Source organism: Rhinolophus sinicus, chromosome 1, assembly GCF_057876585.1.
Source record: "Rhinolophus sinicus isolate RSI-liver-muscle chromosome 1, RSI-T2T, whole genome shotgun sequence".
In the NCBI taxonomy this organism is placed as follows: domain Eukaryota; kingdom Metazoa; phylum Chordata; class Mammalia; order Chiroptera; family Rhinolophidae; genus Rhinolophus; species Rhinolophus sinicus.
The window spans coordinates 126,393,744-126,405,979 of record NC_142501.1 but is presented as its reverse complement, the minus strand read 5'-3'; the positions used below and the strand labels follow the sequence as shown (position 1 = coordinate 126,405,979).

The window sequence follows — 12,236 nt, the reverse complement described above, 5'->3', positions numbered from 1 at the left end:
GGGATGGGGGCAGGAAGGCAGGGGGTGTGGCTATGCAGGAGCCACGTGAGGGATCCTGGTGGTGATGTAATGTCCTGAATCGCTGCTGTATCAATGTCAATATCCCGATTATGATGCGGTACTACCGTTTTGTAGACATTACCATTGGGGGACACTCAGGAAATGGCACAGGGGACCTCTCTGTATTATTTCTTACAACTGCCTGTGCTTTACAATTCTGAAAATATAAAAAGGTTAATTAAAGAAGAAAAGTCATCTCCTTAGAACTGCTATATTTTTAAAAGACAAATGATAGAGGGACATCCCTCTATTATACTGCAATAGAGGGGAGTGGGCAGGCTGCCTGTGCTCGGTCAGGGTTTAGGGAATGTGCGGGTCTAGGGGATAGCCAACTCCTGGAGTAACAGGTGTATGACAATAGCACACTAGTGTGGGCGCCTCTGAAATGACAGGGTTCATGATCATTTTCGACGATGTGGCCCTTGACAAAGACTAGGTCCGTTACAAACGTAAATATAACTGTTGTCCCTCGTTTGTGAAAATGATGCAAACCTATAGTGTACACTTTGGACCACTTCCTCAGGAGAGGTGACGGCTTTGCGAGGAGCACACGCATGCACACAGGGAGTCCAGTGGCATACATTTCTAGAAACATGTTGACGGGATTCTTCCTGGGGGGAGGTGACTGACCTACAAAGGAACCTTCCCAGGAACATGGTCTCGTTAACACCTGCTCCACAAACTTCCATCCCAGATGGTAAACGAGGAAGCCTGACTCTTAGAAAGGACAAATTCTGCACACAGCCTTGCGCCGTGTCTAATGGGATCATATCATCCACGCTCTCTGGTATGAAATGGACGTGAAGGGCTGTGAAGGGAAAGGAATTTATGGCATTTGAGACAATGACCTGGCCAGAACAGCTGCATAAATTCCTCGAAGTCATTTCTAGGTGTCAGTTGTTACATTTCGCAGATAAAAGTTACTTCTGCCCAACCTCCAAAGTAAGGTGGAAACGTAAACCTTATCAAATACCTGATAGTACATAGTCCCTTTTGATAATACACACCTTAAAAAGTTTCAAGATCCAGTAATGCTAGTTTAAAAAAAATTTTTTTTCTATTTTTCGTATTTTCTGTATTTTTCTAGGAAATCTTACCAAGTTCCTAATTTGTAAAAACTTCTTACAGTATAATAAGAGGCCTATAAACAAAGACCTGAAAAAGGTTATTCAGTTTTATCAATAGAATTGCAAATAAACTTTGTTCAACATGTAGAGCTTTCATTTTCATAAGTGATGAAGAAGCCCAGACAGACGCACGTTACAGTTTTTCAAAGATAATGGGCATTGGGGGAAACGATCTGAACTGGTAAAAATATTCCCCCTTTCCTGTTTTGGTTTAAAATGAAATGCTTATTATATTATACTTATGGTTAACTATATAACATTTAGCATTTTTTCCTTAAAAGGAAATATTAACTCAAATGGCTTACAGATATAAAGTAAGGACTTCTTACAACATACCTTTAAAACAAAACAATAGTCAGTGGGTGCTTTATATTTCATTTTACACTGAATCCCATAGTAAATGTTGACATTTTCAAACTGTATAAAACACGCCAGATCTCGAGATGTCTGAAAGAGAAGGAAAAAAATAACTGAGTTAACAGTTAATATTTTCCCAAGGTTGTTCTTGATGGCACAACTAAGGATGACATTTTAGTAGAAAAATATTGAATTTTAGGTAATTTATTGCAGCAGCTACCATGCGTAGTTTCCTAAAAGCCAAGCCTGTGTTTTAAGAGGTAAAAGAGTACACCCAAGGCAAAACAGCATGCCACAGGCCGGGACGTGGAGTGAAAGATTATACTGCTGTTCTAGCGCCTACACATGGGCTTCCAGGGTCCTGGTTGACCTTGAGACATCATTATTGATGCTGTCAAGACAGGTGACTGGCCACTTTGTCAGAAATTTCATTTTGGCTTTTGCCATTCTAAGTCAGTGATGGATTTCACGATTGAGCATTTGAAAAAAGAAGTCCCCTTCAGGAGGAACAATGAGAGGTAAATTTGATGCTCAGTAAATTAGCACGCATGTCATGCACTTCTTCCTGGGAAAAAAGGTTCCTTTCATGCTTTCTCCTCAGGGCTGGCGGTGTTGCTATGGAAACAGAAACCTCTCCTCCATGTATAATATATTTGTGAAGACTGCAACCTCTAATCTACATATTTGGTTACACTTCAATTACAAATTTGTTCTATTACTTTTTTCCCATCACAGTCTGTAATTCTTTCCCCAGTTAGCCAATAAAGGGCAGAATCGCTATAGCTCAGTGCACAATTCCTTTATATATGGTTGTACATTTTTTTCTTGTAAGATATTTTCTTCTGATTTTCAAAGTTTTAATCAGCGAAATGAAACATATGTATCATAATTTTAAAAACAATGAATATATATGTGTATATATAATAAAATGAAAATCTTCCTTCATCACTCCTTTTTCTAATTCCACTCTTTTCTTCAGAAGCACCATTTTATAAATGGTTTGATAGTATTTTTCCAAATGGCTTTGGGTAAGCATTTATACCTATGTATCTGTAGACATCCCTACATATGTACATACATATACTTATATAGATGCAATTTTTAAAACACGAATAGGATTTTACTATAAATACTGTTCTGTAAATTTGCTTTTTTTTTTTTTTTTTAAACATTGTATCTTGGAGTCCTTCTATGTCAGGATATATGAATGGATATATGACATTCACTTTATTGTTGCATAGCATTCCACTGCATATGTGTACGACTTTTTAAACCATTGTACTATAGATGATTAGAAGTTATTTCAGCATTTTGCTGTTGCAGAAAGTACTGTGCATATGAGCAGATATTTCTGTGTGATAGATTACCAAATGTAGAGTTGCAATTTGCAAGAATATTCCCTTTTATATTTGCATAGATCTTGCTAAATTGTTCCTCAATTTGGCTGAACCACTTTACATTCCAACCTCTATGCTTGAGAGTGCCAGTTTTGCTTACCTACTCCTGCTGAAATTTGGATATTATCAATATTGTTAATTTTAACAATCTCATGGGAGAAAATATTTCACTATTTAATTTACATTTCCATGATTATTAGTAAGATAGAGCAACTTTTAAATCATTCAGTGGGTGTTGATATTTCTTTTTCTGTGAATTTTCACTTACTAAGTTTTGTGGTATTTCTACGACTGTATTTATCTTTTTCTTACTGATTTATTGAAGTCTTTATATTTTATGGCTATTCATACTTGGTTATACATGCTGCAAATATACTCTGACTCTATAGTTAGTCTTTAACTTCTTGTTTGGCTCTTTGGTCATGAGGAATTAAAAACAACTTTATATAGTCAAATCTGTCAGTTTTTGCCTTCATAATTTTGAGTTTTTAGTCTTGCTTAAGAAACATTTCCACCCCCAAATTATGAAAATATTAATCTATATTTTCTTCTAAGATTTTTGTATTCCTTTTTTTTCTAAATATATTAAATCAATAAATAATTTAATTTGGAACATGGTATGATGTAGGAAACTATTTTTTCCAAGTGGACATACAATTATTTCAATGTTATTTAATGAATACCACCTTCTTTCGCCACTGCTATAAAATGCCCACTTTAATTTCCTTTATATTACACAGCTCTTTGTTCATCTGTTTGTCTCTACCTGTCCTGTTTTTAATATAATGTTTTCACATTTTGGAGAAGAGTTTTACTTCAGTGTTCTTCAAAATTTTTTTTGGAGGGGGTGTATTTTGGAACAATGTTGGTTTCTGATGAATTTTAGAATCAGTCTGTATACTTGAAATAAAAGGAATCCTATTGCATTTTTTTTTAAATTGAGATTGAAGCTATCAAAAATTTTTGGGGAAATTAATATCTCCTCACCTAGGAACATGGTACATTTTTATTTATTCAATCCTATTTCACTTCCTTTAGTACATTTTATATTTTATGCAACATATGAAGTGTGATCAAACAGTATGGCGAATGTTTAAATTAAAAAAATTTATTACAGTAAAAGACACATTGCCTTTCATGCTCTTCAAAATATTCCCCCTTAAATTGAACACACTTATCCAATCATTCTTGTCACTTTCTGAAGCAGTTCTGGAAGTCCTCTTTCGTGAGTGTCTTTAGTTGCACTGTCATGGCTGCCTCGGTGTCCTGAATTTTGACTTTGGGGAAGAGCCAGAAGTTGCATGGTACCAGATCCGGTGAATAAAGTGGATGAGGACACACCATAATGTTTTTATTTGACAGAAATTGCTGCACCAGAAGCGGTGTGTGAATTGGAGTCTTCCATTGTGATCACAAAATGCGGTGAATGCTGCTGCCGAGTGCCATCCAATGGAAAGGCAGGGATCTTCAATACAGGAAGCGGTGCATCAAACTTTAGTAACACTGTGTGACAAGTTTCAACTTGTTCTGTGCAGTCAGTCAGGTGTGAACTACGGTTAAGAGAAGGTGTGTTTTAAAGTGTGCTGTAAATCACCCTCCATCATGACAACTCACCGTGTCACACATCCCTTCTGGTACGGCAATTTCTGTTAAATAAAAACATTACAGTGTGTCCTCATCCACCTTATTCACCAGATCTGGCACTGTGTGACTTCTGGCTCTTCCCCAAAGTCAAAATAACCATGAAAGGTAAACATTTTGAATCAATTCAAGACATCGAGGCAGCCACAACAGTGCAACTAACAACACTCACAAAAGAGGACTTCCAGAACTGCTTCAGGATAAGTGTGTTCAAAGAGAGGGGGAGTTTTTTGAGGGGGATTAATGGCAATGACTTTTACTGTAATAATTTTTTTAAATGTAAACATTCATCGTATTTTTCAACAAGACCTCATAAGTCTTAGACATTTTTGTTAAGTTTAATGTTAGGTATTTCGTATTTTTCATTCCTACTATATATGGAACCTTTTGCAATATATTTTAATTTGCATATTGTTTGTGTAAAAGAAAACAATTTCTTATTTGGTAAATTCATTTGGCCCTAATAGTTTTTCAGTTGTCTTATGTTGTTTCTTAGACAATCAGGTTAACTGTGAATAGAGACTTCATAAAACTGTGATTAAGTGTGCCTCTTCTTGTCCAATAATTCTTATTCTTTGTCTTGATTACAGTGTTAATGGCAGCAGTGAGAGAAAGTATCATTGCCCAGCTCCAATGTGAACATTTCTAATTTTTATCATTGAATGTGTTGTTTGTGATAGGTTTATTTATATGTCTCATTTATATGTAAGACATAACATTTCAAAAATAAAACAAATTATCTGTGGGTCAACTGTTATGTCACCAGTGTTGGACTAGACTGAAGATGGCACAGATGGGAAAGTATCAGTTCTAAGACTGAGACTAAGTAGGAGAAATAGCTGCCTTGGACCAAGCTTTACCCATAATGCCTCTCCTGCGTTCCAACAGAGATAACAGAGGCTTCTAACGGACTCTGGGAGCAGACCTGGACACTCACCATGACTTGGATGCAAAAGGTTCCATATATAGTAGGAATGAAAAATATGAAATACCTAACATTAAACTTAACAAAAAATGTCTAAGACTTATGAGGTGTTGTTGAAAAATTGGACTGTAGGTCAAACCTTATTAGAAGAAGCTGCAATTTGTAAACATGCCATTTAGTGGCATCTTGGATTTGGCAGTGAAGGCAAAATGCTTCAGCTTACCCCAGATACAGAGGAGAGAGATATCCTAAAGTTTTTAAATGGTAAATAAAGATGGAAATGCGCCAACCCTCTAAGGAAGGTCTTTGAAAAAGCAAATGGTCAGATTGCGAGTTAAAATTACATTTTGAAGAAGAATTTACTAGAAAATTTGAAGCAATTATCCTAAATCACCAAGTAGAAGTTAAATGATGTCTAAAATACCCTGCTAAATTAGGCAGGAAAATGCATATAGTACACCTCAGAGAACAACTTAAATGTTCAAAGTGTTAGGGCTAAAATCTAAATGAAGGTCTCTCAAGATTCCTAATACTTCTGATTCCAGATAAAAGAAGTTTTACTATAGTGACTATAGAACAAGAGAGTAAATAATGGGGGGGCAGGGAGAGAGAGAGGGGAAGTCCTCAGAAATGGATATATAAAGTAACAAATTTATCTCCAGAAAAATGCTTCGTCTATTAATTTTTGAAACATGGCTTTAAAATAGGTAAAATTCTTCACCTTCAAGAGAGAGCTATAGGAAAAATGACAAAAGGATTTCCATAATTCTGTCCTAATAGGGTATGTATTTGTATAAGCATTGTAATAACATGGCTCTAAAGCAAAAGAGAGTGTATTTAAATTGCCATTTGAGGATTTCTTTAGTTTCACTTTCATGAAATGCTTTTTTGCTAAAGTGTTTTTTTTTTTTTCTTTCTCACCTTAGTCTTTCCTTTGGGTACATAATAAATTCCAGAAGCTCGTAAAAGAAAATAGCGCCTTTTCCAGGATTTCTTTCCATCTTCTTTCAAATAAAGAGCTCCTTCAAGTTCTGGTACAATGACGGATGTTCCACAGAAACTTTCCTGAAATTGAGATTCTGATTATATAAACACATGAAAGATAAAACACAAATTTTGTTCACATTTCAACAAACTGACAAACTGGTCTTGAAGCTAAATGCCGTTTTTGCTTACAACTCTGAATGTGTATGTTGACATTGCATACTGTTTGTCAAAAGATTGGGGGAGTCCTGGCTCCCAAGTTAGACTTTAAGGTTTCTTGACCACTTAGCTCTGTGATCATGGGCAAGTCACTAACCCGTGACTTTACTTGCAAAATGGAGTAATAACAGCCCCAGCTCCATAAGTTAGGTTTTGAGTACAATTTTGGTATATTGTAAAATTTAACGTTAAATAACGGCTATTACTGTTATTATAAATTGGTAAATAGAAAAATTATTATTTTTCCTGTAAGCAATTCCCTATTCGCTGCTAGGGAATAGAAAAATTACAATATATTGGGATGGTTTTCTTATTACAGAATAAAGAAGGCAATTATTAATACTATAGTATCAGAAAAGAATAATGCCAAAGTACATTTTCTAGGTGTAGATTTTCAAATGTCAAAACTTGCACGGATTTATAATTCTTAGTAAATTTCTTTTAAAAAGCAGCGTGGAAAAATTGTATATTAGTCCATCTTCCAGTTCAAATACTCAAACTTCTTCCTTTCTTTTTTTTTTTATAACTCTCAACTTCCTTTCATTCAGTCTCATTAATGTATAACTTAATTTTGCATCCTTCAAGTAAATTTATATGCAGTGGAGCTGGGATACATTTCTTTTTTGTTCACATTTCCCTCAGTTTCCTCCAAATTTAGCTGGTATTAGTTGTCTTGTCAATAATCTCTTAAATTCCATCAGATTTTTTTTGTGCCAAATTAGAAAGCAGGATAGAGCTGATTTTTCATAGCTTAACATACTTGTATTTACGCTCACTTCCAGGTTTTAAAACACTGCTGAAGTTCTATAACAAGAACTCTTCAAGCAATTGTATTAATCTAGGCATAACTAGTCCCTGACTTACAGACAGCTGGTGTATAAGCACTGATTGAAAAAAAATTGTCTGTGTGGCAAACTGTTCACTCCCCCTCCATGTCTGTTAGTCTCCATCACTGCTAGACATGCTCAGAACTTGAATCTCCTTCTGCTGGGTACGCCTGGTGTCTTATCTTCCTAGACTCTACCTGGAGTCTATGTGGCAAATGCAGAAAGAATGTCCCCATTCCCACTGTTAGGCCTTCCTGGGAAATGCCCACTGTGCTCTTGGTCCCAGGATCCAGAACTTGTTATGTGTTTTCAGGACCTAGGGCGTGGCAGCAAGGTTCTGGTGCCTGCTCCATTGTTACACGGCTGGGAGGGCCTGATGGTGACAGAAACAAGTGTGTGGGCCTTGGCAGGACCCCGGTGAGTGGTAGAGGGAGCTTTTTAGCATCAGCACACTAGCTCCAGGTGGGAATGTGGGCCCAGGCATCACTAGGTCTTTTGTTTTTTCAAGAGAAAACCGAAATCCACTAACTCAAGGAAAGGTCAACATATTTTCAGGGGCAAAGAAAACCTGTCTGGGGCTCCAGCATACCCATTTGTGATCTGCGATCTGGCATTCATCTATATTACATACTGGGAACAGAGCCTCCATTTGTAGCATAGTTACTGTTGACAACTCATTGGGAGTTTCAAAAAATCAACCATCAAATAACTTCTGGAACATAATCCTACAGTGATAATCACAGACATTTGTACAGTAATTGATATACTGTGCTTTTACTACCTCCCTGGATCTCTGTAATAATTCAATACAATTCAGGAAACCAAGGTTCTTGGTCTTGCCCAATAACACATGAACCTCAACAGGCACATTCAACATTGTATTGGATCTCTAACTCCAAATTTCTCACTTCCTACTACACCTGGCTGCTGGAAGAGGAGCATCTTAGAATTTACTGTAAAGAAGATTTGGAAATCCTTTCATCTGACTTATGTGGAATACTTAAATAATGAAACATATGGAATGTTAGGTGATGAGTTTTATGTGGATTCATGTCTTTTAGTCAAGAATTACTAATTCAACTTCACGAAAAGTAAAATATATTGTCTAAAGCCATACTTTTGAACAACTGACTAAAAAAACCAGATTAATTATCTAAACAGCTATAATTTGGTAATAATTTTTTAAAATCCCAAGTCAAAATTTCAGTATGTCTCGGATCTCCCATTGTTCTGAGAAGCAAATAATTTAAAAAACAGGTGCAGTTAACATCTTTCTCTTTTCATTTACTCTGCAAAATTAAACTTACCTCAAGTAAGCATTCTTTGTTCTTAGCATTCATTTTCTCATTTGTTTCCTTGCTTTCTTTTTTTCCTTTGTTATCCAAGTAAAAATTCTACATAAAAGATGAAAAGATCAGATCAGTAACTCTGCATCAACGTGCTAGCCACTGCAAGGAACTCATGGCCTTGCTGGAGAGAGATGTACCTGCAGGAAATAAACTGGAAACCACAATGTATGCTGTCTGTCAACCAAGTGCTTACCTACCCTGGGCCTCACCAAGTGCTGACTACAGCATAACTGTGCAGAAGTAAAACCTTCCCTTCCACCCCTAGTACATAATCACTGAGGAAACAAGCATAAGACAGAAAACACTAGCAAAGGATATGATGTAATTTAATTGTTAAATTCCATGGTCTACAACACAATGGCAAATGTTGGAAGCTGAGGGACCTTGATGCCCTGGGCAGAATCTGGGGCTGGAGTGAAGGTGGAGCCCACATCCCAAGTCCAAAAGGGGAACTGCTCCATTGAAGGATGTCATGTAGGATCCCAGGGCCTTGTGGACTAGAGATTCTGGATTATCAAGAGAAGCTTGAAATCTGGATTTCTATAAATGTCAGCAACTAATTTTAATTTAAAAGAACTGTGTGGGTCACTCACAACACAGAGTGTGCTACTTGGCAACTTCTAATGATAGACAGAAGAAGAAAGGGCATTTCTCAAAAGAGAGCCAACCTAATAAAGTCAGGGAAGATCATGGTTACAAAGCGCTCAAGAGTAGGCACCTGGTTGAAAGCAGGATTTATATTAATCTATGTATCATCTTGATTTCTGGTCAAGGTGGTGGGGTAAGTAAACGCTGTGCTCACCTCTTCTCAGGACCACAACAATTACAACTAAACCACAGAAAAACCATTATTGAGAATTGCCTGAAGTCTAGCTGAACTGAAGCCCTACAACTGCAGACATACAGAAAAGCCACCTTGAAACTGGTAGGGGTAGAGACCCGGAATGGGCTGGTCCCACACCCGTGTGTGACCATTAAAAATCAGGAGGGATATCTCCACTGTGGAAGAGTGAGGGGTCCCAACCCCTCCCCAGCCCAGGGTTTTAGTGCTGGAGAGAGAAGTACCCATAATTTCTGTCTGTGAAAACCAGCAGAGATTGTGGCAGAGTGAGATGGAGAGTGGCTGGAGTCCCAGATGCTCCTCTTAAAGGGACCACGCATGGACTTAATTACTGATGGACTCACTTGCTCTGAGCTCCAGTGCTGGGGGAGCAGCTCAAAAGGTGCCAGGGATACACGGGAGTAATTGAACTCATGGTGAGGGCTGGAGAAGCAGCCTTCTCCTGGAGGGAGGAGCTGGCAGAAGCCATTGTTTCTTTGTTGAGTCCTTCCCCCCCCCACACCCCGAGTACACACACAGGCAGATGCTACATCTGAGTCTCCATCAAACTGGCAATCACCTTTCATTTGCACTGTCCTAGTGATTCCCTGAGACTATGCACAACCTAACTTTTGGGCTTATCCAAGCCACTTCCACCATCTTTCTCCTATAAACGGCCTGCCTTGGCTCATGCTGCAGACATTCCTAAAATCTCTCAAAGGTTCACAAAACCAAAACAAGCAGTATCTGGCTTTGGCATGTCCCCTATCTCTGGCTGAGCAGCTCAAAACCCAGCACTAGTGACAGCGGACCATGATTTGAGGCTTAAACTCCCAAGGCACCACCAAGCACAATATGGGCAGTGGCCATCTCTGGATTGCTTTGTGGCTCATGTCAGGTGGTCCTGGAAAGGGCACAGACTGCAGCTGAACTGGGCCTGCAGCAGGTCCCCTCCCAGGAGGTCCTGGGTCTGGCAGACCCAAAGGGCAGCTTCGAAGTGAGCCAGAGCATCACCCGGCCGCCTCCAAGGATGACATACTCAAAGAGAAGACTGGGAATGCACCAGAGCCTGACTAAAGCAAAACCTGCACTGTAGGGTCAGCCCCTGAACAACAGCTCCTCTACTATAGTCATGGCCAGTTTCACAACCAATCATGCTGAGGGTCAATCCCTTCTATTGATGTTCAAATAGCAATCAAGTCTCAATTACAATAGGAGGACACACACAACCCACATAAGGGACACACCTGGCTCTGGTTACCAGACAGACTGCATGACTGTGTCCCACAGGACACCTACTACATAAAGCCACTCTACTAAGACCAGCAGGCATAGCAACCGTACATAGAAACAAACATGGGGAGACAGTCAAAATGAAGAGATAGAGAAACATATCTCAAATGAAAGAACTGAACAAAGCTCCAGAAAAAGAACTAAACAGAATGGAGACACTCAATCTACCAGATGCAGAGTTCTAAACACTGGTTGTAAAGATGCTCAATGATCTCCGGGAGAACTTCAACAAAGAGGTTGGAAACATAAAAATGGAGATAGAAAACATAAAAAAGAGCCAGTCAGAAATAAAGATTATAATAACTGAAATGAAGACTACATTAGAAGGAATCAACAGTAGATTAGAAGAAGCAGAGGATTGAACCAGTGATTTAGAAGATTAGGTAGCAGAAAACAGCCAATCACAACAGCAAAAGGAAAAAAGAACACAAAAAATGAAGAGAGTTTAAGGGACCTCTGGGACAACATCAAGCGTACCAACATTTGCATTATAGGGGTATCAGCAGGAGAAAAGAGAGCAAGAAATTGAAAACCTATTTGAAGAAATGATGACTGAAAACTTCTCTAACCTGGTGAAGGAAATAGACATACAAGACCAGGAAGTGCAGAGAGTCCCAAGCGAGAGGAACCCAAAGAGGCCCACACCAAAACACATCATAATTAAAATGCCAAAGGTTAAAGACAAAGAGAGATCTAAAAGCAGCAAGAGTAAAGCAGTTAGTTACCTACAAGGGAGCTCCCATAAGACAACCAGCTGATTTCTCAACAGAAACTTTTCGGGCCAGAAAGGATTGCCAAGAAATATTCAAAGTGACATAAAGCAAGGATCTACAAACAAAATTACTCTACCCAGCAAAGCTATCATTTAGAATCAAAGGACAGACAAAGAGCTTTAGAATTGAAGGACAGATAAAGGATGGCTGAATGGATAAGAAAACAAAACCCTTACATATGCTGCTTATAAGAGACCCACTTCAGATCAAAAGACACACACAGACTGAAAGTAAATGAATAGGAAAAAGATATTTCATGAAAATGGAAATGAAAAAAAAAAGGTGGGGTAGCAATACTTATACCAGACAAAACAGACTTTAAAACAAAGTCTTTAACAAGTAACAAAGAAGGACCCAATAATCCCATTTCTGAGTAGTTAGTGGAAGAAACCCAATATGTTACTTTGAGGGGACATGTGCATCCATATGTTCATTGCAGCACTGTTTACAATGGCCAAGATGTG

At 38.1% G+C, this 12,236-nt stretch overlaps 1 protein-coding gene across 1 annotated transcript in view; it reads right to left on the bottom strand.

Annotated features, from left to right (window-relative positions):
• The window catches only part of APBB1IP (amyloid beta precursor protein binding family B member 1 interacting protein), a 107,272-nt gene that overhangs the window by 18,217 nt on the left and 76,819 nt on the right, over positions 1-12,236 (bottom strand). Inside the window, exons 8-10 of the mRNA XM_074324957.2 lie at positions 8,845-8,931; positions 6,429-6,572; positions 1,524-1,634 (exon numbers count right to left, since the gene is read on the bottom strand). Coding sequence (XP_074181058.2) covers positions 1,524-1,634; positions 6,429-6,572; positions 8,845-8,931 — 342 coding nt within the window. The remainder of the gene's footprint in view (positions 1-1,523; positions 1,635-6,428; positions 6,573-8,844; positions 8,932-12,236) is intronic.